Source organism: Hippocampus zosterae, chromosome 21 (assembly GCF_025434085.1).
Source record: "Hippocampus zosterae strain Florida chromosome 21, ASM2543408v3, whole genome shotgun sequence".
Classification (NCBI taxonomy): Eukaryota; Metazoa; Chordata; class Actinopteri; order Syngnathiformes; family Syngnathidae; genus Hippocampus; species Hippocampus zosterae.
Window position 1 is genome coordinate 8,536,667 of NC_067471.1, and position 26,158 is coordinate 8,562,824.

Genomic DNA, 26,158 nt, shown 5'->3' on the forward strand with positions numbered 1-26,158 from the left:
TGACCTGAGTCATCGCCTTTCAATTAGTCATCAGAATCCTTTTTCTCTCCCACTACAAGCCCTGCGCAGCCTCTTCCCTGGACGGTTCCTGCTTGACATCTCAGATTCTGCGCCGATAATTAGTGTGCAAATGCCAGATTGTCACTACACATGTAATCTCCAATACACATGCATAAAAATGAGTTTTATTTACATTCGCATAGTTTCAGGCGGTAAAGTGTCACCCCCAAAAAAAGCCTCGCGCTGTAAATCCCGTGTTCACAAATTCATCCTAATGTGGATCACTAAATTTTTTCGTCAAGTAGCATTAAAAAAAATGCAGCGATAATTTTTGTCGTGATCAAAGATGCCTATTCACAGAAAAATCAAGTTGAAGCATACATACAATATATATATATATATATATATATATATATATATATATATATATATATACGCTAAATCCAACGTCATCCCGCCCTCCTCCCCCACGAGTGAATAAAAGGTGCTAATAAATGTTACCGAGGCCGATGATTGTCGCCAGGTCAACCATCGGCTCTGCCGCCGGCATGCCGGTGACCAAACTGATTGGCGAGGCGCTCGGCGGTGATTGGCAGATGCTGTAATTAGCAGCTGTGTGCTGGCTCCACACATTAAGCGCCACTTCCATTGTGATCAGCCGGCTCAACATGCTGCTTAATGAAGTAGCAAATCCAAATCATTAGCATAATTAATAGGGACTCGTGATTGCCTTTCGGGCAGATTTGCCGCCGCCTCTCTCCCTTCATCTTTTATCGACTCCATGTCGTGTGCATTAGTTGAGCTTATGGGGTGATCTGTGACTAATCTATAACTTATTTTCTCCAGATCCAAACTATTTCAAGAATAATCCCTGTCAGATGGCAGCAATTAGCATGTTCTGGTGTTAAATTGTTTTCCGGTCAAACTGGCATTTCTTGTGATCTGTGTCGGAATCTATCTGCAACAATGGAGCCTCTTTTTTTTCCCCTTTTCGAGTCCCGCGTCATTTGAGCTTCGATCGTAGTTCCTGTATTTGCTCCCCTTCATTACCTCTTGTTTGTTGCCCGCCGTCGCGCTGCTCCTCCTCCAGGCAGACTAATTTGGTTTGAGTCTTATCGGGACAAAAAGATCATGTGCACTCTATTAACCTTTCCGGGGGCCCTCTTACTGTACACTTAATGATTATCGTGGCTGCCGCACAGCACTCGGCTCGCTTGTTGCATACCTTTTATCGCCATCTCGCACGATAATGAATGTTTACAAAACAGAAGGACGCGGGGGGGGGGGGCTGTCGGGGGTAGATTTGAATGTTTTTCGTGTAAGCAAGGCGAGCAATTTATCTACGCAGTCATGCGACTAACAAGACATCAGAAATGCGTCGCAAGTAGAGGCAGGCCACTTTAGAATGCATTTCACTCTACCCCGTTTCTCACGATTAGCATATTATCGCAAAGTAAGCATACCGGTGTGACGCTGTCACCTCGCCAGGGCTTCCTATTAGAAAACTTTCCTCGTCAAACTCTCAGTTAACTTTGTGCCCTCCTGAGTTGTTGTTCTGCTGTGGTGCGATAGTTTTATAATGATTTACACAGGTGGTGACCCCCCCCCCCCCCCAAAAAAAAAAAAGGTTTCTGCGTGGGCCTTGGAGTAAAGATTCTCTCCACCAATTACGCGCCATACTAAACCCTATTTATGTTGGCCCATGCTTCCCCCGACTTGCTTCTCGCTTCCCGGGCTTTGCCGAATGCCTTCGTCAGCTTCCCGCTAAATGAAACAAATCTCGTATCCAAGTGGCGGCAGACAAATGGGCGCGCTAATGAAAATATTATCGCGTTGACTGTTGCGACACAAGGGCTTGAAATATGGTCATCCGTTTGTGTTCTTGGGCTGAGGTAAAAAAATGTGCGGGATGTATCGTCGGCATTAAATGCGACCTCGATGCTCACCACACAGAAACAAGTAAAGTTTGTACTAGCATTTGTTACTTGGCAGTTATTTATTCCATGTGACGGCGAGCTTTTTTTCTGTTGCTCTAACAAGCCACGTGGTTTGCTCGTTTGTCTTCATTAAAAAAGGAAATATTGCGCCTTTGATTCATGCGGGGAGTCATATTTCTACGGGTGCGCCGCAGGGACAATTATTCAGGCTAAATACCCGCTACAGGTGACAGTTATTTCCCCACGCGAGTGTGAGGATGGAGTCGGGTGAGTCTACTTGTGTTCAGGACTTGTAACCATGACAACAGCAGGGCGGTCGGTAGCGCTTAGCTCCGTCTTTTTGTTTACGCCCGTTTTCATCAATGAAGTCGGTCCTGATTTGTATTATGCCAATCGGCTACCTCGGGACTTTGCCACCAAGTTTACTGCGATCTCGAGCAAATCCGCTTCATTGTTTTCCCAACCCTGCCGTTTTTCATCCATCAATGCTTTTTCCTCGAGTGAGCCTGCCAGCCATTTCTGAAAGATGCTCCCCCAGCCCCGATTTTGTGTCCAAGCCACTTCAGTCCCTCCATTCAAAAGTTGCGCAACTTCCGCTCCACTATCTCATTAATTCCGTCCTTCCGCCACCCCTTTGATTAGCGACTCTGGGAATCATCGGCTTACGTCAGTTAATGGGCTGTCAAGGCCTCATCATTTGTAGCGTCCAGTCGCTAATGATGACTCGGTCGGTGGAGCGGGCCCCCTTCGTGGAAACGTCCCCGCACCCGCTGAGATTTTTGTGTCGTGGTCTGCTTTTAATTGCGTACGACCCTCGGCTCCAGCTAATTACGTCGTCACCAAAGTGTGTAACCGGTGCAAATAAAACGCTGCAGTCGGCGACCTCAAATCATTTTGCACTCGGGGAGAAAAAGGGATCATCATTTTGAAAAAGTGAATGATTGACTCTTTAAATTAAGGTGTTTGTGTTATTGTTTACATAATACATAGTGATGATAATCATTAGCACTTTGGAAAGCGGGGTTACTTTAATATATGTCACGTTCCCATTTGGAAAAATATTGAAGCTTTACAAATCTTGAATTGCAGACTTGCTTTGCCATGAGGGGAAAGAAGAAAAAGAAAGCAAGCGTAACCTTGAAGGAGGGGGGGGGTGATGTTGATTGGATCTGAGGTTTCACGCAGCAACGGCGGTTGATTTCGGCTGCTTGCGATCGCCGCCTTTGTCTGGAAGCGTCGACTTTTAATTACCGACCATACATGACGAGTTGACGGGGAGGCGGCAACAGATGCCATCGAACGAGACACTTGGCTTTGAGAAGAGGGGTCGAGGCCTCGCGATGGGGGGGGAGCGCAGAGGAGAGGAAGTGCCAACTTGCGTTTCCATTCACTCCAAAAGAGCAATGAGCACAGATTGGGTAGGATGATCAATCCAGTCAAAGCCTGATTTAAATATAAGAAAAAAAATCCCATGATATCTGCAGCAGTCTTTTTTTTTTAATCGGGGTCTCAGTGTTTCCACATTGCCCCCTTGTGGTCACAAGCACCATTGTGACCTCAGGCATTGCCAGAAAATGCGCAGAACTTGCCTGCAATATTTACAGACATTGTGCCTGATGTCACATGATTTGCTATTTATCCCCCCCCCCCCCATTTCACTAATATGTGATGATAGTCAGAGCGCAAAACTGTGACCTTGAATCCTACATGGAGTAGGACATGAGAGTAGAGCGCCTCTCGCCCTTGTGTCCGAGTGGATTCGACTTGGTTTTCTACTCGTAATCTCCGGTTGTGTCTCTCAAAGCTTATGAAAGTGGGGTGGGTGGGGGGGGCTTCATATCTACTTGTATTGCCGTGAACAGAACAGCATGACACACTCACGAGCACAAACAAACGCAGCAGATCTGATTTCCTCCTCGGTCGTGGACTTTTAAAAGGCAGATAATATTCCGCCGACGTTCTTGTGGGAAATTAAAAAGAGGCGCGCTGGTCAACAACTTCCCCCCCGGCACCCCTGATAAGAGTCTTTTGCGGGCTTCGTTCTCACTGGAATCAGCAATGAGTGAAAGAAAGAAAAAAAGGGGGGGGGGTGCAGCTGGAAAACATTTGAGTCACGATTTATTCTAAGTAGTCAATGTTAATACAATGGAAAGTGTTAGATGTTGATTTAAATTTGCATTTATTTTAAGAACCACTTGGTACTAATAATGGTCAAATCATTTGATATCTACATTTTAAAAAATGCATTGAGTTTGTAAAATGATTTATTGTTAAAAAAAAGTCACTTTATAATAAATGTTTGGTAGATTTATTGCAGATTTTAGGACAGTGGACAGTTTTACATACATTTTAAAATCTTTGATTCATTAAATGGTTATTTGATTCATTTCAAATAAAATAATACAATTTATTTTAAAATTTTCATATGTTAATTTCATGATTATCTACTACAATTCATGAAATTATCTTTTTAATGCTGTAATCTTTTTTTAAAAAAAACAATTGAATCCAAGTGATGAACTCATTCACTGCCATAGAGAGTCAAAGCTTCGTTATTCTTGGGCTAACAGTGAAGAATTTAATTAATGGATCAATTTTTTTTGGGGGGGGGTGGCGGTGGTGTTTGGTAACACCTCATCGCTGAATATTCTACAGCAGTAGGCTTCTTGCTATGTTTGACATGATGCCAAGCAAAAGCTTTGGGGCCCAGTCAGTCAGCCAGTATGTGAGCTGCGCCCGCCAAAGAGGGACGTCTGGTCCGGTCCAGTCCAGACGTCTGATTGCTTCCAGATGACAATCGGAGTTGGTGCGACCCGAGACGAGACGGCGGAGGACGCGTGAGCAGATGCTTCCCGATGGCCTCCGATGTGCTCGTGGCGGTTTTACTCTTCTGCACCCTGGCGTCCGCTCAACGCCCTCGCTCAGGTGAGTCTGCCCCGTAAATATTTACCGGCTTTCAAAAAGCTTACACCTTAAGACGGCAAAATCAAGCAAAAGGCTTGAGCAATGATAATTTGGTGATGAAAACCCTAGAACCCGAAAGAACTCTTTTCTGGAAAAAAAACTTTTAGCTGTATTCATGAGTGTCGATTTGTGGTTCCGCAAGGGATCACAAGTCTCTATCCGGCGACGCTAACGTGTTCAATGGTGGTTGTTGTCCTGATGGCTCAGCTTTGTACCCAGCGGCGTTGCAGCCAAAGCAAGGTGCACCCTGGCTTCTCAATCCTTCCTTCCAGCGATCCGCAGAAGACGTGGAGCTCCTCTTTGAGGTTAGCACGCATCATGGGAATCATCAGCACGGGGAACAGGAATGTGTACGTCCCTCGCCACATTCATGTCACGCTAAATCCATTTCCTTTTCTCCCATTCAGATTTTGTTGTCCGGAATGGAAATCCGAGGCCGAGAGCCGCTCGTCATCCCCGATCCGGAGCTGGCGTCCCTCCGTGGCGCTCGCGCACTGGAGCTCATCTGCGACGACGTCCTCCCCAAGAGCCTTCCGGACGTCCTGCGTCTGTCCGCCCGGCTGGACGGACGCCGCCGCCCTCTGAGTGCGCCCGACTTTGAGAGGACCGTGTTGACGCTGGTCTACGCCGCCCAGACCGCAGCGGCGGCGGCAGACGGCACAGAGAGGCGCCGTGCCTGGGCCCGGTCCCTCGTCCGCCTCTTCGAGGCCATCCGGAAGGACCTGGACTTCTAAGGGTGTGGTTTTCATTTCGTTTGTGCCTACAGTGGATATTCAAAAGCTGCTTTCTTCTACGGTGTATATGTCAGTTATGTGATATTGTAAAATGTAATGTGAGAGAGTTTCAAGTATTTCCACATTCTTCATTGTTTTATCGAGTGCGGTGGTTTGGCGCAGCGCGCCAACTCAGCAAAGAGTGATTAGGACGGAAATGAAAAGAGAAGACGGGAATTTCCTGTCTTTCTTTGACAAGTATTATGAATATTTGAGCAATATTCATGGAGCGTGAATGATAATACAAGAACACGTAATCATTGACTGGAAGGTCGCGTCACAATTTTTGTGAAAAATCTGTGCTTTATACATAGTAGCACAGTGCAGCGTGATGCTATTCATACTTGTGGAATGTTTTATCAAATATTAAAATCCTTCACACTTTTGACTGAATATCTATGAATGAGTTTCTGCCTGCCTCATGCGATGTAGTTTGAAATTTTCCACTCTTATAATGTGGGGACAGCACACCCGTGTGGTTATCTAGTCAAAGGGGCTCTTAGGTTTTCTTTCATTCTGTTACTTGACATTTTTAAATTCACAAAGAAATATATTCAAAATGATTGGATTTTGTTTAGTTCGTGAATATAGGTGAATTATGGTTGGTTATTGTACGTACAGTACTTATATACCATTATCACCCATAAATATTGTTCAGAATTCTTATAAAAAATTGTAAAACGTTTTGTTTCGCCTGCAGTGCGTTGCTCTTCCACTGGGTGGCGGCATATCCCAACGGCAGTCAATGATTCATGTGAGAATGAGTCATTTCTTGCACCAAGTACCGTAGGTATGTTCATTGCGACTCACATTTGAACTTCCAGTCCATTCGAAATGTCGTTGATCCATTTTGAAATGTTATTTTGCATTCAATGGTGTTTTTTCTTTGTTCATAAACAGGATCGTCTTAAATGTGCTAGCATGCTGCCATGAGGACAAGCTGGTCTGTGTCCCTGATCAAGTGGCCGGTGAGTTTTTTTTCAACTTGTTTCAAATATAACAAATGTTTTTTTCATGACAAAACATTCAAACAGATAAAAAAGACTCGTGTGACATGAAATAGCGCAATGAATTACCTGTCCAACGTGACAAAGTTACACCCAACGTAACAAATTTCTTCATAAATGGGATATCAACCCAAATTTAAGAGAGAACCTCAGATTGGCACTTAGAAAGAAACAAAATCCAATGGTGGGCCAGGGGGAATGTGTTCCTTTAACCTTCCGCGAAACTTCTCGATATTCGACGTGTATAATTGAACCACCTCAGTCCAACTTCTGATAAGATCTACCTTTGATCACTTTTGACAGCAGGCGCCATCGCAAACCGATCCCTCAGAGATAACGAGGAAAGGTACAATTTATCACTGCCACGCCAATCCCCCCCCAGGATGGGATTTTCTTTCTTCACGGATTCTCCGTGGGTGTTTCCAGTCAGTCAGAGCCTTGATTTCAAGGTCAGGGTTCACCATGCCTGTCGTCCCTTCCACATGTCAATCGGCAATCAGTTGGCTCCTGAAATTGAAACAGAAGTGACTTTAAAATGCCATTCCACAAGTCTCCAACCATGCACTTTCACAAAACGAGACTGCTGTCCGGTTCGCAAAGGTGTCAGTCCTTCCTCACCTTGATTCTGAACCTTTTCCGGGCAAAGGAATCTTCTGAAAGTAGCTTTCAAAGCCACTGCGGGACACTGTCGTTCCGGCTCAGTTACGACTTGTATACACGCTCTGTTCTCCATTCATGTCTGTGCTTTTAATAGCAAATAACTTTTAACAATACAAGCATGAGAACTGAAGAGTTTGGCAGAGACTAAGAAAGGCGTAATGTGCATGCAGGCGAGGAGCCAGAGCCTCATCCGTCCTGGATATAACGTAAACGTCCGGCGGTTTGGCAAAGAGTGTGCTTTAAACACGAGCCGGCAGCTCAATGGGACGACGGACAGGCGGGTGGGCCGCGCCAAAATAAGCCTCGAATAAGGACCGTCTGCCCTGAAGTGGCTACGGCCCTCCAGAGTGTCGGCGGCGGTCTTGCCACTCGCTCCACTGCTGCCTGTTTAAACATATCAAGCAGCAGCAGCAGCAGCCCCCCGACATGCAAACTTAATACCAGATGGCTCTCGTGATCCACTGAAGCATGACGAATGACCGACTTTGACCGGGGCGCAGGGGTTAAGTCGTATCCCTTACCCGACCTTGGCATTCGATACGGATGCGTGAAGTGGGGTTCCCACGTGTCCCCGCTGGGAGGTGACGAGCAAAGACCCCATGGCGGGTCAGAGCAGACTTCACCACGTATCTGAACCGCTCAATCCCTGAACCTCCAAACACTTTTTCACAAATGAGTCCGTGTCCCTGAGGTTCACTTGCCAGGTTTGCTTCTGTGAAACGTCCCCTTGTGAACCTTCGAGTGGAACCCATCAACCTCGGGTCCACCCCAGAGATTCACTCACCTTGGTACCTTCTCTGAAACATTGTCCCAGACACACTGTACAAATTAGTCCCGTCCATGGGGTTCCCTAGCCATGTTGCCTTTTGTAACACCCCCCCAAATCAAAACCTCCTTCCTCAAGTTTGTCTGACGCGGACTCCTTTGCTTTCTGCAAGACGCCCTCCACAAATTAGGACATTCCTGAGATTCCCTCCCCGCCTTCTGCGAAACGTCCCCCAAGAGCCCTCCGCAAATTAGTCCGTCCGTGAGGTTGCTTTTGATAAAACATACCCCCCGACCTGATGTGTGAAAGCTGCCGTTCCCTCCACATCTTTGTCACCTGCTTTCCTTCTGGAAGACACCCCTGCGCAAATCAGTCCCTCCCTGAGGTTCATCCGCCAGATTGCCGTCTGTGAAACACCCCCCATATCCAAACCCAACTGACAACCGCTCAATCTGGGACCCTCCGGCTCCCTGCTCAAATGTGTCCGACACAGAGTTACGCTCAGCGGGTTGTTTAATTAATCAGTCATTTTGCCCTCTTTCAATTAACTCGATTGCTTGACCCGCCTTCAGAAGTCTAAACCATTAAATCGGGATTACTTGGGGTTCCGATCAATAATGAATACCCGTGCTAAGCAAATGAGCGGGCAGTCTGTTTAATTAACTCAACGAGGTCAACTTCGCCCCCACCTAAGCCCGCAGGAATGAATGGGAGCTACAGTAATTAGATGAGGGGCGCTCTGCAATCTGCTCAAGTATTCCCGTCGGAGTCTCCAACGAATGGTGTCGTCCTCCCAGAGGGACGCCTTTTGTCCAAAATCCAAAAGTCCTGCGATTGAAATTAGGAGTTAAAAAAATTTTCAGATAATTAAGTACAAGAGCACAAAAGTTCAGGTTAATTTTTAAACATGCCGCGTTGGCAAATACTTGACTTCATTAGTCTAAACGCAGAATTCCACTCACAATTGCCGTCTTCCGCTTCATGACGACTCAGCACGGCTACACAAGTCTGAAAATAGACGTCCGCGTTGAATATACCCGACACGACGCGCGTTCATTCGATTCTCTCGACCTCTGTTGCAGGCTGGTCGCAGTTGGAATGCAAATGTCATCTAAATATGGCGCACGCTCCAAACAAAACGTGAAAATTATTCCGCTAACACAGTCCTGGTTTGCGTTTGATGATATGCAAAATGAAAGCCATATGCCGCATGGGCCTGCCACGGGAGGAGGAGGTGGGGGGGCGGGGGGGGGGGAGACGCAGAACGCCGCGGGACGACCGCAAGGCCCCGGGGGGGGGTGCCCGAGCGGCAACTTAAACCCATAAACGGCGCGTTCGTCAAAGCGCACGGGAAGATCCCACCTGCGAGCTTAACATGACAGTCGAGCGGGGGGGGGGGGGGGGGGTTATTTAGCTCCGGTGTGGGGATTGAAGCATCAATCTTGCGCATCTGCAAAGCCACTCTGGGCTGACTACATCGACATCTGTTACGTCGTTAAAAAAAGAGAGAGAGAAAAAAACACCACTGATGACGCCGTGGTAGTCTGTTTTTGATTATTCAACCTGGTAAAGTTTTTTTTTTTTTCCCCCCCCCCCTCTGGGCAGATGCATCAAAGCGATGTCTTAAGTGAGTGGAGTGCAGTTTCTGGAAGCCCGCCGCTGGAATGACAGTCCAAGTGTGTGACTTACTTTGGACCAAGAGACATTCGCAGGTTTCCATTGCAAACAGTTTTTGACGCAGAACAAACAAAGTTTATGGCGCCATTTTGTTAGTCTGCAAAACGATTGAATTTGAAATGGAATTTGAATGACTGTTTGGAGTTTTTATGGCGCAACGAGCTTTTCGATTCCTCGGGCGCTCTTTTTTTTTTTTCACGTTTCTAACCCAACCATAGTAACGTTTTGAGAAGAATCGCTTCCGTCGCCGTGCTTTGCTCCGTTTGGTCCGCGAGTCGCTGCCGTCTTTGTTCAAAACAGAACTGTGCAGGTCTCGTTGCGGTCATCTCTTTTGTTTTCCCTTGAAAACAGCTGCAAAGAGGCTTGATAAGAACATTCCACATCCATGAGGAATTTCAGCCAGTGAAACCCAAAAGAGCGCGCATACTGCAAGACAGGATTGATCATAAAATTCACACCCAATCAGTCCCAACCCGAAGGGAACAAGATGTCGCAGATAAAACCAGATGATGTCATGAAGGGCCACCTGCTTTTTGGACTCTGTCCCACTAACCAAAATCTCATTTCAATCCCTCTGGTTCCCAGCATCCCAGGGGTCCGATAACGACTTTAAGACCGTTTGAGGATTTCAAAACGAGCCACCGCCTTATCGCCGCCCGTGGTGTTCCCAACGTGTGTTTTTCAGGTGAGTAGTCTCCCAAATCTTGAGAATAGAAGCACAAATCCATCCGTATTTGTTATCTGGGCTGGCCCGCAACCCGAATACGTTTCCAAATAATAGTGAGCAAAAAGAATGTATTCGCCACAGCCCGTTGAGGCAGCCAAGAACCCCAACGTAGTATCCGGAGGCATAATGCCACCAGCTGGGACCGGAGTGTGAAGCTTGCCGTGGCACATTTGGCTCGACTGTTACGCCTCTGATGCAGCCATTTTCCAGGAATGCAGTGTGAACGCGTCGTAAAAAACATTTCCATCAGCACAAAAAAATCTTTGGACTGCAACCCGTCTCGGCAGCCAACAGTTGAGGCCAGGCTAGCCAGCAGTATCCTCTTTTACACTTTTGACAGTGTGGGGAGTGGGAAGTTAATTGATGTAGTTAAGCCATGAAGTTAGGTTAACTGGGCGACCCGCATCGGCTTGGCGAAGGCGCACAAATCCTATTTTTTTTATTTGAGAAAGGGTGAAGAAAACATCTCTCGCAAGAAAACGTTTGTCCCGCAGCCCGTTGAAGCGGCCATGTCGTGAATCATGTTCTGTAAGTATTCATTGGCAAAATGTCATCCCCGCTGTAAAGCTCGCGCGTTTGCTGTCTTGTTAATGACAGGGGGCGAGGAAGAAGAGCGAAGGGGGTGGGGGGGGTGGGGGGGTTGGCGTAACAGGACACCCGCCCCTCGCTGCCTCTTCCCCGCTCTCCTCCCTCTCCTCGCCGCTCTCAGTCAACTCCACTCGCGAGGCGGAATAGCTTCCTCCGCCGAGTCCCGGGAAGTGCTGAGATACTTAAAAAAAATTTTTTTTTTTTAGGCTACCCGTTTACCATTCGGGTTCTCTTGTCTTCACCTGGATTAGAAGTGCGGGCGGCCGCTTCTGACAGCTGCGTGCGTCACACTGCGATCCTTCTCGATTCAGGATCAGGTGGAAGAACATCATCAGGTGAACTCTCCTCTCATGCGTTTGCGTGACGTTCCCAACTGCATCTTATCAACTTTGCCTTAACTTTACGGGAGCTTATCGCTAGCCGGAATGTTCCAAATACCCCGAATATGAACATCTGCTGTCAGCGTCGCTGGGTGTGGTGCGCCAACACGCAGGACAGATTGAGCAACCCCGTTGCAACTCTTGTCGTCCACTCAGCTATTTTTATGATGGCGGAATGTTTCAGGAAAAGCAGACGGCGAAGCGCGTGATGTCTTGTTAGGAAGTTTTTAGGCTGCCGCGCGGATCGCTAACCGCTTCATCTCAGCTATTCTGGAATTCCTGGATCTCGGCACTTTGGGATGTCCTGAGGTGTGGATAGGCGGGGGTCCGGGTCAGGTTCAAGGAGCGTTGCACGCATGACGGGATGTCAAGGGAGATGACTTGAGCAGCTGCGGGAATTTCAGCGGCCAGCGATTCTCCGCGCCGGTTGAGCAGATGTTGGGGAGGCTCGGAACGTGATGGAGTTTGGACAACTGGCAACGATGACTTTGGGAGGCCAGCGTGCGACGATGAGCTTTGTGGAAACCGTTATTTGGTCGCTGAAGCGGGTTCATTTTTTGATTGTTTTGTTTTTTTTTGCCAGTGGACGTGAAATTGTCTAGAAAATGGCTCATAATAATGTTTCATTTATCACGAGCAATTACGATGTCATTCGCATTATCGTAATGTGGGTCAGAGCAGGCACCTTTTTCAGATTTAAATTTTTTGCCCCTTGGAATTGTTTTTCCGCACTGACCCCATTCAACCGGTCTCGCTTGGTGCACTGGGAGCAGAAAATTCCCCAAAGTGTTTCCCTACACTTGAATTGAAGATTTTTATTGATGGAGGCGTGTCGTTCTCTATACTTTTTTATATTTTTTTGGGGGGGGTGCACAAAGTGCACTAAAAGTTTCATTGCCTTGTTGCAACGTGGCAATCATCAATGTTTCAGCGTGCCTGCATAAGCCATGAGAGCAGAGATCCACCTGCTTGTAAGAACCATTTTTTTTTATGGCCGTAAGAGGCTTTGAGTTTGCTCGAGCCCCACCGGCGCTACAGTCGGCTACCTGCCGCTGATCAATAATTAACGTATGGACGAAGAATGAGGATTTACTTCATCCATTTTTCAGGGAGACGCCTGTGCAAAGATACGGAATGGAAGACTGACAATTTCGTGTCGAGTATGTCATCGTTTCGCAAGAGGTCAATCACCTTTTGGGCCTCCTCGCCCAGAGGGGGCGCTTGATTTGAGATGCTAAGCAGGGAGATTTTTTTTTTTAAATTATGAATTTCAGGTTAGAAATGAACTTCAATGATTATTTTTATAGAATACCGGTACATGGAATTCAATAAATTATGTAGTGTATTTTTTTTTAAATAAAAGTACTGCATGTGCATAATTTGTTCATTCAAAAATATTTTTAATTAACTCTCTTTAAAAAAAAATCGGGATAAAATAACTATATGATAGCTTGTATTCCTTCTGTAAAAGCATTTTTTTTCTCCTTTTAAAATTTGAAAAACCACCGTGCAGGACATAAATAAAAATTGAACAAAAAAAACCAAACAGCTAAAAAAAAGCAATAAATTTAAAAACAAAAAGATACTAAAACAAAGTTGAAAGTCTCGGATGAAAAACAGTTTTCAAGACATAAATAATGAAAATATTCCTTGTTCAAAAATATTAAACGACATCTGCATAAGTCATGCGGGTTCCCACTTTTTTTATTTTTTTGTTTGTTGTTGACTCGATGGAGGTGATTTGTCGTTCTAACTCCAACGTTGCGTCTCCCGTTTCAGGCGGTGCCGTCCCGTCCCGTCAGTCATGAGCCGGTCAGCTGCCCCGGCCAAGTCACCAGCGGCGGTGGGCACGCCGCCCCTTCTTCTTCTCCTCGCCCTTCTGCTGAGCCGCTTCTCCCAGGGCGTCGGCGGCCTTCCTCAGCCACTGCCCCGAGTCTTCCTCTCGTTTGACGGTAAGCGCATCAAAGATGAATGCCTTTTGCGCTTTAATGAGTCTGCGTCGCCGCCGCGTGTTTACTGGCGAGCCCCCCGCGGTGCCTTCATTAGTCGAGTACACGGCTCGTGGATTCATTAGTAGCGAGAGTACACAGCCCGAGGGCTTTAATGCAAACAGTCTGCTGCGGATTTCTCCGGCTCGATCCGTTTCCGAGCGTACCATTCGGACTGGGAGAGAGTCCATTGGAATCCCGCCGAGAGAGAAACCTCGGCAACCTGCTGCTCGTTAAATTTTAATCCCCTCGGCTCTCGCCGCGCTTTTGTTTTATTTAATTTCCCAGATGTAGAATTGTCGTGTGAATGTTTGAAACGAGGGTCAGCTCGAGTCTCAAAGTGCCATCAAGTGAGTTTGGGAAAGTTCATTTTGAAATGTGGTGTTGCTTTTTTTTTTGTTGCTGTTGTACAAGATCATTTGACTACTTTAAAGTATTTTTATTCAATATGAATATAATTGATGTATGTATTTTTATAAGTGTAAACGTCCTATCCTTCACCAATTTATTGTGGTAGATTAATCTTCTTTATATTGAAGAATTATTCCCCTCCTTTTCCCCAAAATGACTTCCTGCAGGCCTCTGATTGGCTACCATCTCCTGTTTGTCAAAACGTTGTAGCGCCACCTGTTGAGGTTGTTTACAGCCTTTGTTCGTCCTTTGAGGTGCACCCGCGTTCGCATTTTTGTCCTTCTCATCTCGCCAAACGTCACGTTACGATTTACAGTCCAGCTCTTCATTTTTTTCGGACGGTGTCGGTTTGCGTCTCGGTGGGATTGCCTGCCTCAAAGTTGGGATTCAAACAAAGCGCTAGCCTGCTTCTGTTTAGTGCGAGATGCCTGCACGGTAGCGCTGCGTTTAATTACCTCGGCGTGTGTGAAGTTGGTGTGCAAATACAGACGGCGCACATGCTGTTGGTTTTATCGATCGGCAGCGATGGCGCCTCGCAGAGATGACGCTGCGACGCAAACGCGGATCTCAATCATCTTTCGACACCCGCCGACGCTAAATCACCGCGTCGCCTTTTGTGGCGATCGCACACTCGATTATTTGGGTTCGCCGCGGTTATTGTGCGGCTTCAATTGTGGCCTGGCGGTGCCACGACAGGAAGCCTCGAGTAGAGAAGAGCGAAAGAATGTCCGGAGCCAGCAAGTTCTCAGCGGGGAGGGTGGGGGGGTGCCAAAGGTCCCGTCGGCAACCGAAGCCGCCTCAGGGCCGATCGGGTGTCAGTCGGGAGGATATTTCGGAGCGGGAGAACGCCTCATTTATTGATTATTTTCCCTGCGTAACTTCCAGACTATAATAACGAACAACCATCCCGAAAATGTGGGGGCCGATCTTTGCTGGCCACCCAGCAGGTGCCCCCCCCCAAAAAAAATTCCAGAAGAAAGCAAGCTAGGAAAATAGCCCAGAGCGTGCCTCAAGCACACACTTCAGGCAGAAATTCCTGTCGGATATCGACTGGTCATGTCTAAGGAGAAGTTTCCAGCCAATCAGTGGCATTCCTTTCCTCGTCTGCCGCTTCCATCGAGCAAAGGTGGAAGTTGACGTTTGTGGGAAAGAAATCGGTTGGCCCGGCGGTGCGTGTTTACGATTCAGATCATTTCATCCCGTGAGTGATCTCACTGTAAGCTGCTCCCCAAATCGAGGAATGTTTATTTTAAAATCCAAAGTTCACCTGCTGGGCGGACACGCGGACTGATTGATTACACTGCTAGCTTCCACTTTGGGGTTTTTTTTCGGTTTTTTACCGCGCAAGCCTCATTTGGAGGAGAATGTTGTCACCACGGGGGATAGATGTCAGTCGTAGAAGGAAGCGCGGGAAGGAACTGAAAGTTTCCAGGTCGGCCCAATGTGCCTTCCTTACAGCTGATTGGTGGCAAACAGCTTTGCGCCGAGTCACTCCGCCGGCGCGCCCTTGACCAGCCAAACTTGAACGGTCCCAAATTTTAATGACTTAGCTGCCTGTTATTTAAAATTCATGAATGCACTGAATAGTTTGTTTAGTTTTTGTTTTTTTTTTAATTCAAGCTGAACATTTGACAGTCTCTGAAGGCATTTTTCTATGGCCAGAGATCTTTTATTTGTTTTGATGGCAAAGTGGCAGGAAAATGACTACAACTCGGTTCTTACGGAACAAATGATGCCCATTTGTTTTCACTTTGTCCCCCCCATCTGCCTCAGTGCCTTTTCTCCACGCTTGCAAATCAACACGTTATGACTCGACTTGACGACTGCTTTCAAAGCAGAAGCGCGACATGTGCTCCCAGACAAAATTTGCCGAAAGCCAAATCGAAGCGACGCACGGCAGCCGCGCAACCGCCTTTGACCCTCGGCGACCTCGTCGCCTCATTTAGGCGGGTTGCGCTTCAGATTTTTCACGTCCCCCTTGTGACTCGTAGACATAGCCACTGGGAAAAGCCGCTCACTCGCGCGGTGGGGGGGCGAGGGGGTGGTCGGACGCTCGACCCCGGGTGCTAATTGGGGTGCCAACTGGCTAGCTTGCTGGCTTCGTGTTTCAGCCAAGTGGGAATCCTAGCCGACACGTTAGCAGGTCAGCTCGGAACGCTTCCTTCATAACATCAGAGGTGGGGGGGGCGGCTGTCGCTCGATAGGGACACACTCCAGGCCTCGCTTTACTTGCAGGGCTCTGGAATCTTCCATTTAAAGTCAGCAAGTCGGACGTCATTACGACACGGGTGACTTTAGATGACGATGAGCTAGCTTCAAAATGTTCCGAAACTCGCCTTCCACAAGATTCATCTTCTGACCTCGACTGAACACGGTGGAGGAGCGCTCCAAAAGCGTTCAGCCCACAAACTTGCTCTTTTATGGACATGCCGACGGTTTCAAAGTGGGTTGTTTACCAGCACGGCCCGCGCCTTGCCGTTTGATCACTCAGACTTGTTTGGAATCCTCCCGTTAAAGTCCGGACAGATTTTGGGAAGGCCTTCTCACCGCCGCGTCTCTGCAATAAAAAAGCAGCTCCCTTTCTGTTGTGAGCTTACACGGTCGCCAATTTCCACTTTGACCGCAGGATGCTCAAAACTTCCAAGTCTCCAAACAAGGTTGCCCTTTTTGGGGGGACTGTTGAAGATGGGGCGCGTCGTAAAACTTTAAAAGCCCCAAAGTTTGTCTTGTGGGGTCTTCTAGAGAAATTCTTTGCTTCCAGCAGTGCACTTTGGATCACTTCTGGATCAACATCAAACGGGGACATTACCTGATTTATTATTATTTTAAGCTGTGGATGGCCACCAAGATTCTCATGTGCTTGAAAAAGTAACTTCAGGCTAAAAATCCAAGTTAAAAATAAAAATTGTGAAATATTTGCCTTTTTAAAAAAATATATATATATTTAATATAATTAAATATATAATTATATATAATATAATTATAAATTATATAATTTAATTATAATTCAATTATATATTTTGGGATGTTTTTCTTCTCCTTTTTTAACTTTAAAAAAAATCGGAGCATGATACCCCAAAATGTAAAAAAAATAATAATAATAATAATAGATATATAAATAAAAGCAATGCATATGAAATGAGTTGCGTGATTATTGGGGGAGCGAGGGGGTGTTCCAACAAAAGAGCTTTTATCCGACCATGACTTCCAAACACAGACGGGGGGCCGGTGTGTGTGTGTGTGTGTGTATTTGTCCTTTCCGCTCACCCCGCTGCGGGCGCCGCTGCATCAGATCCTCTCGGATTTTATTAACGCGGCATTTCACCGAGGGGTCAAAGTCCCACCTGCCCGCATGCATAATAGAAAAGCCTCCAACTGTCAGATGCGGTATGGCCTACTTCCTCTTGATTTGTTCTGTCCCCTCTCCTCCCGTCTTTGGCTTTTATGGTATTTCCCTCCCGCGGCCGCCTTGCGTGATCTCAACTTGCTCGACTCACGGAGCAACACGTGGGCCGGAGAGGGGCTCGCACGCCACGAAAAGCGAAACAAAAAATCGTCTCTTTGTCCGGCCAGAGAACTCGGACTCGACTTTGTGGATCCCCCCCCCCCTTCTTTATTCCCTTTGAATGACTTCCCGCACATGGATGACATTCCTAACCGAGCCTTGAAACGATAGCTTGCGGGTGCCCATTTTGGCGAGGCTCGCTCGACAACATCACCGGGGGTGGGGGGGTCAAGGAGAGCGTCCTCGAAGCGTGTCGGAGATGAAACGGTGACTTGGCACAATTCTCCCTCCTGTGTGTTTTCAATTTAGCGAGACTCGCTCACACCCTGGCATGGCCGAGCCGTTATTTTTTTAACGCGAGGATGATATTCGCCTCATCTGTTTGAAGTTAATGTGCCGTTTTACTGTTGAGAGCCAGATGGGATGACTTTGCTTTGCGGTCCAGAGGCAGGTAAAGAAGAAGTTTCACCACCGCAATTGCAAGCGGTCCTTGGCCCCTTCCTCAAAACCAGCATATCAATCCTTGCCGCGCATTTGCAGGAAAATTGCCACGATAAGCCTAAAATGGCCACTTTCAAGTAACATGCCAGACCCCCCCACCCCCGCCCCGTGTTCTTTCTGGTCTGGTTTCTTGAGCCTTTTTGGGGTGACTTGTACTGCCTCCCAAATTTCTTGTACGTTGTGCGCAAGGAGTTGTGGGAAAGCATTCCAAATGGAAACACTTCGGCAACCCCAAACAACCGTTCGCCATCGGGGCCACTTCAAAATAAAACAAAAAGGTGACTTCTCCCAAAACAGTCTTTTGGAAAGGGCTGTTTGTTGCACTTGAGAGCCTCCCTATGCGCCGCTCTCGGCGTTCTGATTGAAGCAGCCATGAATATTCATGATGCAACCGGCTGAAGAGCGCTTTATCTCTGGAGCCAATAGCCTGGAAGTAGCCGGTCTGGGAATGTTTACTCGGCGTGTGAACAATGGCCGCCTTTAATGATAAGAGACGTTTTCCGACTGTAACCTCACTAGCGTGCGGCCTCCAAGTCACTGCTATGGACTCGACTGGAAGTGATGAAAATAATAGAAGCTGACTTTAGCTTTAGCAGCTAAAGATTACCCGCAACCAGTTTTTGTCCTGAAAAGATCCAAATTGTTATTTTGGAGTCCAATCATTGGTTGTCTAAGCGGTTGTACCATGAGGGCAAAAATTGGCTCCAATTAATTCCGTGTTGCACTTCTGGGCTCATTCTTAGGTACCCTTGACTTTTGCAAATTGGAAGCATTCCATTTCCCTTTTTTTGTGGGGGGTTTTCATTTGAATATCTTTGAACGACAGAGCTGCAGAATGGCGCCTCGTTGGACCACTACGCGCTGTCGGACAAGCCCATGGACTACCGCATCCTGCACGTGGATGAGGACCAGGACCGGATGTACGTGGGCTGCAAGGACCACGTGCTCTCGATGGACATCAACAACATCACACATGCCACGCAAAAGGTCCACCACCTCTTCATATTTTATTTCTATACGTTCTTACGTCCGTATTTTGTTTGCATGATCCCACGTGACCAAACGCGGCCTACGCGTCTTTGTGTTAACGCGGCGACGCTGAAAATTCTGCAGCGATATTATGCAAATGGTGAACATGTTGAACAAGCGTTTGGGGCGATCCAAAGGTGCCATTGAAGCACCCGAGCGCTTCGCCGAGGGAGCTCTCGACAAGCGTAATTGACAACGCGAGGCGCATTAACAGATGGAAAAGCGTTCACGTTTTCCCCCTCCCCTCCGCACACCCCCCAGACACACACACACACACACACACACGTACGTACAACCTCCCCGCCCGCCGCAAATTGCGGGGTGCGTTCACGGAGCGCCACCTTTTCCTTCCCCTCAACATGTGTTGGGCCCCCTTTCATTTCATCAAAGCTTCTCATTTGCATATTCATGAGCGTCTGCTGCCACCGTGTCTCCCGCCGTTAATTAGCTTCTTATGTTGTTTTGCAGGTGTTTTGGCCGGCGTCGACGAGCAAGATCGAGGAATGCCAAATGGCGGGAAAAGACCCCACGGTAAATTAGCCTCGGAATTCTCTCAATGTTCGTCATACTCAGAAGTTGTCATAAGCGATGTCACCAGTTGTCCAACTTAAATGAGCAGACTCTGAACACAGCACAACTTTTTGGATGCCCAATAACATAGATTTGCTCCTTTTTCAAGTCAGATTGTCCCATGAAGTGCTGCCCTCTGTTGGTTAGGAGTTGCATGCATTAGTTGTGCATGTTACTTCACATTTTTCATTGTCACAATTTCATCCCCAAATCTTGGTGGCTGAATATCAGAGTTTTCTGTTTTAAAAATATTCATTTTGCCATGTTATTTTTTTTCGCTTTCACCTAACATCTCCTTCTTGCATGTTTTTGATTGTTCATTTACTCCTCACATTTTTTCCTTTGTATTTTTGCAATTCAGCCAATATCTCCCTCAGCTGTTGTCGGATTTATCTTTGGGAGTGCGTCAGGACTTTGACCCCTTTCTGCCTCATCTGCTTGTCCGTCTCGGGTGCGTCCACATGTGTCCGGCAGCTGATGTCCGCGGGGGCGTGTGGGAGGCCGACCGGCGAAATCAAAGCCTCCACATCGCCAAAATTTTATGAATCCGCACGTTAAAGATCCTGACGATCCTCCTTCGGCTTCAATCGGCTCGACAAGCGCAGCAAAGTGGGAAAATCTAAAGTAAAAGGAGGCAACACGTGTCGGGGCTCATTTTCCGCTCCTCCTTCCGTCACCTCCCGTATGACCGCAGTTGGACGCGGCAGAAGCGCTGCCGCAAATATTTGGCGCGGCGCTCTGCATCGCTTTCTCATTTTTCAGCGCTCATTTTTTCCATGTCCGACCACCGGAATATTCAACTCGGCTGCTTGTGCTTGGGATTCTTAACCCCCTTCTCTCTCATACACACACACACACACTTCCTGATACAAGGCTCCGCTTCCCTGATAACGTTGAGTGGATCTTGGACGAGATGGAACGCTGTTCTGGAAGCCAGATTTTATAAAAGCACTCAAAGCAGGCCAAGAAAGTGGCACGCACGAACTGAGTCGTGAAAACATCGCCTCGTTTTCATGATTCATGACAAAACATCGCAAGGACCGTAAATTGTTTGCTCAAATGGTGCCACGCCCCTTAATCCAGCCAATTTGGATGCTTCTTTGCATTCGGTAGATGAAAAAAAGATGTATTCTAGACCTCAAATTTCAGAGCCTTGTGTCTTTTTTTTTTTTTTTTTAAATAAGTAGTGCCTTTCGAGAAGAAGTTATCGCTCGGCTGACTTTTGCTTTGACAAAAAAAAAAAATGGACTTACAAGTCATCTCACAGCAAACGGCAGTTTTGGCAGATTCTTCCGTTTTGTCATTTTACAGCATGGCTGCGGCAACTTCGTGCGGGTGGTGCAGCCGTACAACCGAACGCACCTCTTCGTGTGCGGCAGCGGCGCCTACAGCCCCGTCTGCGTCTACGTCAACAGGGGGCGCCGGCCGGAGGTAAGAAAGGAAAAAAAGAAAAAGTGTTTCAGAAGCCAATCCTCGCGTCACTTTGATGGGAGACGGCAGATGGTGCCGGTTGTTACCGCGGCAACCAAGCCGGCCGCCGTTCCCAGGGCGCGTCGGCGGGGATTTGAGCAGGGCTCAAGGCGAAGATTTGATTTGTTCTGCAGCTTTCTGTCAAGACAAAAACAAACTGCTCAACGAGTCATTTGTATGAGATTTATCGCGTCCTCCCTCCTCTCTTTGCGACAGGAACAAACCTTTCACATTGACTCCAGGTCCGAGTCGGGAAAAGGGAGGTGCTCCTTCAACCCGCGAGTCAACACCGTCTCCATAATGCTCAGTAGGTCGTGACACACGCAAAAAAAAAAAAAAAGTATTTTGCACATCGTCGGTGCCCTCTTAATGGCCAAGCTTGTCGTGGTTTTAGACCAGGAGTTGTTCTCTGGCATGTACATTGACTTCATGGGCACGGACGCGGCCATCTTCCGCAGCCTCACCAAGAGAAACGCCGTACGCACCGACCAGCACAATTCCAAGTGGCTTAGCGGTACGCCGGGCGGGACGCCTCGCAATCCAAAGAGTGTCCATTCATTTATTCATCCTCGGCGTTTCTTGAATCAGAACCCATCTTCGTGGACGCCCACCTGATCCCGGACGGGACGGACCCCAACGACGCCAAACTGTACTTCTTCTTGCGCGAGAGGCTGACGGACAACAACGGCAACACCAGGAACATCCACAGCATGGTGGCGCGAGTCTGTCCAGTAAGTGGGGCCTTCGAGGTCATTCTCGGATGAGCGGATTGCGATCAAACGCGTCTTGGTCCGTCCGGTTCGCCTGCAGAGCGACATCGGAGGCCAACGCAGTATGGTCAACAAGTGGACCACCTACCTCAAGGCGCGGATGGTTTGCTCCGTTCTGGAGGAGGACGGCACGGAGACGCACTTTGATGAGCTGGGTGAGTTGGATGGAATCGAGTCAAGAAATGGGAATAACCGTTGATAAATAAACCGTAATTGCATCATTTCGGTCATTTTTATCTTGCTGTCACTTATTTAACAAAAAAAAAAATTATGTAGCCAATTCTGCTAAAGATATTTAGTATTTCATCCATTGGTTTTTGGTTTAGAAATATTTTATTTTTAGGTCTCAGCAACATTTTTGGGAGTCCAGCACTCTTTGACTGGCTTGAAACTTTGTACGGCTTATTGCAAACCACACACGCGTGCGTCAAACCGGCTTTTTTCAGCTTTTTTTCAGCTTTTTGCAGATTTTTGGCACCGATTCCAGCCCGAGCAAGATGTTTTTATGTTTTGCTCCTTGCAGAAAGTGTGTTTTTGCTGGAAAGCGAGCATCCCAAAGGCCTGCTGGTGTTCGGAGTCTTCACGTCCACAAGGTAAAAGACGACGCTCGCTCTTTTTACGTGGAGCGGAACGTTCCGCATAAAGGAGTTCTTCCCCCCCCCCCCCCCACAGCGCAACGTCATCGTCATTATGTATTGCCGAGCAAATTCATTTGATTGTGGGGGGGTACCGAAAAAGTCTCGGATGAAAATGAATCGGGATTCCATACATAATTTTCATGGTAGCACTGAATCTTGCTTGACTGGTGCGGTTTTGATTGCTTCTGTCTGAGCGGCTCGCGTTTCAGCGTGGCCAATCGTCAGGGCCGCGTCACCCGATCCGCGTGTTTTCATGCCGAATGGAGTCGGCGCGCTCGACGTCTCGCTTATCGGCCGCTTCTGTTCCCCGCCGCGCACCGACGCTTGGATTGAAATGAAAACGCGGCGGTGACCCTCCCATCTGCCCCCCAGCTCCGTCTTCAAAGGCTCGGCGGTGTGCGTGTACAACATGGCTGACATCCTCACCGTCTTCAACGGGCCCTTCGCTCATCGAGATGGACCCAACTTCCAGTGGGTGGCCTTCCAGGGACGCATCCCGTACCCCAGACCCGGAACGGTGAGCCGCCGCCCGTTTGTGTCCTGATTTTCCCACAAGTTTGTCCGAAAACTGGAAAATTCTTACCCGTCTTTCACCAGTGCCCCGGTGGAGCTTTCACGCCGGACATCCGCACCACCAAAGAATTCCCGGACGACGTGGTGAACTTTGTGCGCAACCACCCGGTCATGTTCAACCCCATCTACCCGGTGGGAAGGAGACCCCTGGTGGTCCGCACCGGCGCCGACTACAAGTACACGGCGGTGGCCGTGGACCAGGTGGCCGCCGCTGACGGAAACTACCAAGTCCTCTTCCTGGGAACCGGTAGGAACTTTAACGCAGAACTTTCCGAATTATTGTTTTGGGGCAAATAGTTGGCATTTTACAAAGTTACATTTATTCTCAAATTTTAACCCCCCTTAAAAAAAAAAAAAAAGACGTCTCTTGTCCTTGCCTAAGGCGTATGGAAAAGCAAACATAAAGCGAGGCGAGGACGGCGACGCCCTTAAATCCGTCCATGCCCCCCCCGCTGTTTGATACGGCAGGCGGCCGCTTTGTTTCTTCAGGCCGGATTCTTGAGCGGCGGCCAGCTCCCGATGGCGCGTAAATGATCCGAGGGCAGGCGCGCTTCCTTTTGGCCGCCGGCGGTAACCGAAATCTTCTTTCCGCAGACAAAGGGAGCATCCAGAAGGTGATCGCCCTGCCTACCAATCAATCCTTGCACAAGGATCTCATCCTGGAGGAGCTGCAAGTCTTTCAGGTCTCTCCTTGTCGTCATCCGCGTGTCTTTTTTTCCTGAAAAATCCGTTTTGTCAACGACAACAACAAAAAATTTCAACTTTGTGGTCCCCCCCCCCACACCACCCCCCTAGAACGAAGCTCCGGTTACCAACTTGAGAATCTCCTCCAAAAAAGTAAGCGTTGTACTTTCTTCCTCTCAAATCTTTGTCCGTGAGACAATGAGTGACAATTGCCCCACCCCCCACCCCCCCAGCAACAACTGTACGTGAGCTCGGAGCTGGGCGTGTCGCAGGTGTCGCTACACCGCTGCCACGCCTACGGCGCTGCCTGCGCCGACTGCTGCCTGGCCAGGGATCCGTACTGCGCCTGGGACGGACACCGCTGCTCGCGCTTCTACCCCAGCGGAAAAAGGTGTGCCCGCAACTCGCTCCGTTCCACGGCAGATGCTTTTCGTTAGCCCGCGTATGGCGTTTTGCATTTGGAATCTTGCCATCGGGTCCGTGTTGTTTATTGACCAATACCGCTCTGGAAAATCATCCTTTCATCTTTACAAAAGCAAGACTCGCTGGCAGACTTCTCGATGCCACTCGCGTCGGTACGACTGAACAATGAGATAAACGAGGATAAAAATAAAGCGGCGCGCAGACATAACACAGACCGGGGGGGGGCCGAGTGGCGCGTGAGGACGCCGCCGCGCTGACCTTGACGTTTGCTTTGCTCGCAGGAGGAGCAGGAGGCAAGATGTCATGCACGGAAATCCGCTCACGCAGTGCCGCGGATTCAATCTGAAAGGTGACTTTGCGCATTGCAAAAAATTATTTGGTGTAAGATTAAAGTTTTTTTGTTTTTTTTTTTGGGGGGGGGGGTGTTAGCTTACCGGAATGCAGCCGAGATGACGCAGTACGGCGTGCGGAACAACACCACCTTCCTGGAGTGCCTGCCCAAGTCGCCTCAGGCGTCCGTCCGCTGGCTCATCCACAGAGACGACGACAGGAGGAAAGAGGTCAGGTCATGTCCCGCCGTCCCCGCGGCCATTTTTACTTTTACGCCAAACCAGGCTCCTTAAACGCCAACTCTTGTTTTTTGTTTTGTTTTTTTCTCCTGGCTGTTCGCGCGAACCTCAGGTGAAGCTGAGCGAGCGCGTGCTGTCCACGGAGCACGGCCTGCTCATCCGCTCGGCCCAGCTCTCCGACCAAGGCCTCTACTACTGCCTGACCACCGAGAACGGTTTCAAGCGCACCGTGGCCAAGATCCGCCTGCGGGTGCTGAGCGCCGCCGCTGCCGGGGCGCTGAGCGAAAGGGGCCGCTCGCCGTGGCCCTGGTCCGCGGGGGCGCCGGGCGCGCACCCCAAGGCGCTGCTGGAGGCCTTCAGCCCGGCCGAGAATCTGGCCGTGCAGCAGTACTGCAAGGAGAGGAAGGAAAGGAAGGAGCTCCAGGAGAAGCAGAAGAGCGTTGCGCACCCGCCGCCGGGGCCGCTCAGGGGGGACTTGGCCAAGCTCAAGCCCCTGCTGGATCGCAGGAAGAGCCGCCACAGGCGGAATCACCTCCCGGAGGACTAAAATGACAGACGGACGGCCGCGATGTCGCCGGAGCGCCCGCCACCAGCGAAACGGGGCCTGAGAACCTTTTTGATGCCGTGTCGTGACAAAAGGCTTGAAGAGGATGGATGCATGCTTGACTCTCTGAGGGGGGAAAAAAATGATGCCAAATCATCATTTCCAAGTCGTTAGTGTCCACTTCCAATATGTAAGCATTCACTTTGATCAGCGAGAGGATATCCGCTCATAATTTATTGCAAATTCTTTTGCAGACTCCCCAGGTGGTCCGAGGAACCCCCGGTTTGAGAACCGCTTCGGTCGCGGGTTCACCTCAACTGTGCTTTAATCCGCACAAAAGCGGAAAATGTCCGCCGCGTTGTGAATACGTCATGTAGATAAAGATGACCTTATTTAATGTGAATACGCGCTCGTCTTCTGTGTAAATACAATATGACGCTATTGATTTGAATGTTGTTTGTATTTTTTTTTTTTTTGCAGATCATCAGTTAATGTTGCTAGGGACGCGGCGTTTCAAGCACCATGTAAGCAACCCTTTTCTATTTATTCGTGGAACCGATGTCCTGAATTAAATGTGTTTAGCTGAGATTGCATCTCTGTGAGCTACGAAGCTAAGCTAACAGGCTAACGTCACCGTACCGCGTCTTAAAACAAAAGATTTCAATTCCTGCCCTTGGTTGTAATTCCGTTAGCTTTGCGCTAGCTAACGGGAGTTAGCAGCAAAACCGCAAAGTTGACGTTGAAATTATTCGAGGCCTTTTCACACAGTGTCAATAATGACCTTCGTTTGTCGTCGGGTCGTTCGGAATAACATTTTCAGTGGCGTTTGTTTGATGCTAATCTACTGATAGCTAACTTCCGTTTCCGGATTGATATTTTTCAGTGTTGTTGTGCAGTATAAAACGTCTCGCTTTTGAATATGAATGCACTTTGGTATTCTTTCTGGTCACGTCGTAGCGTCGGCCGTCGATATGCCGTCTGACACTTTGCCGAGTACGCATTTT

The 26,158-nt window shown here is 48.3% G+C and overlaps 2 protein-coding genes across 5 annotated transcripts; both read left to right on the top strand.

Moving 5' to 3' along the window:
• The first annotated feature begins 424 nt into the window (after positions 1-424).
• On the top strand, positions 425-6,333 carry LOC127593799 (protein FAM180A). The gene is made up of 3 exons (XM_052055447.1): positions 425-4,862; positions 5,109-5,206; positions 5,309-6,333. The coding sequence occupies exons 1-3, from the start codon at positions 4,793-4,795 to the stop codon at positions 5,633-5,635; spliced, it is 495 nt and encodes a 164-aa protein (XP_051911407.1). The 5' UTR covers positions 425-4,792; the 3' UTR covers positions 5,636-6,333.
• Positions 6,334-6,368: 35 nt separating this feature from the next.
• sema3c (sema domain, immunoglobulin domain (Ig), short basic domain, secreted, (semaphorin) 3C) lies at positions 6,369-26,072 on the top strand. 4 transcript variants are annotated; one of them, XM_052055425.1, is made up of 21 exons: positions 6,369-6,464; positions 6,575-6,642; positions 10,370-10,469; positions 11,351-11,434; positions 13,259-13,431; positions 18,711-18,871; positions 19,382-19,444; positions 20,795-20,914; positions 21,170-21,260; positions 21,348-21,467; positions 21,542-21,684; positions 21,764-21,878; positions 22,247-22,316; positions 22,734-22,878; positions 22,959-23,181; positions 23,529-23,617; positions 23,730-23,771; positions 23,852-24,009; positions 24,323-24,390; positions 24,471-24,601; positions 24,723-26,072. In XM_052055425.1, exons 5-21 carry the CDS (start codon positions 13,284-13,286, stop codon positions 25,155-25,157), a joined length of 2,322 nt encoding a protein of 773 aa, XP_051911385.1. In that variant the 5' UTR covers positions 6,369-6,464; positions 6,575-6,642; positions 10,370-10,469; positions 11,351-11,434; positions 13,259-13,283; the 3' UTR covers positions 25,158-26,072. The 4 variants fall into 4 exon arrangements, 3 of the variants coding, with proteins under 3 accessions (XP_051911385.1, XP_051911384.1, XP_051911383.1); XM_052055424.1 differs by lacking the exon at positions 11,351-11,434; XR_007960510.1 differs by lacking the exons at positions 6,369-6,464; positions 6,575-6,642; positions 10,370-10,469 and having other exon boundaries at positions 11,208-11,434; positions 24,723-25,344; positions 25,635-26,072.
• Positions 26,073-26,158: the final 86 nt, after the last annotated feature.

What these genes read in the sequence shown, in the direction of transcription:
- LOC127593799 (XM_052055447.1), top strand. Translation starts at nt 4,793, where the DNA reads ATGGCCTCCGATGTGCTCGTGGCGGTTTTACTCTTCTGCACCCTGGCG. An exon ending in CGCTCAACGCCCTCGCTCAG is followed by an intron (nt 4,863 to 5,108) that starts GTGAGTCTGCCC and finishes CTGATGGCTCAG; the next exon opens with CTTTGTACCCAGCGGCGTTG. An exon ending in ACGTGGAGCTCCTCTTTGAG is followed by an intron (nt 5,207 to 5,308) that starts GTTAGCACGCAT and finishes TCTCCCATTCAG; the next exon opens with ATTTTGTTGTCCGGAATGGA.
- sema3c (XM_052055425.1), top strand. Translation starts at nt 13,284, where the DNA reads ATGAGCCGGTCAGCTGCCCCGGCCAAGTCACCAGCGGCGGTGGGCACG. An exon ending in AGTCTTCCTCTCGTTTGACG is followed by an intron (nt 13,432 to 18,710) that starts GTAAGCGCATCA and finishes TTTGAACGACAG; the next exon opens with AGCTGCAGAATGGCGCCTCG. An exon ending in GGAGTCTTCACGTCCACAAG is followed by an intron (nt 22,317 to 22,733) that starts GTAAAAGACGAC and finishes TCTGCCCCCCAG; the next exon opens with CTCCGTCTTCAAAGGCTCGG.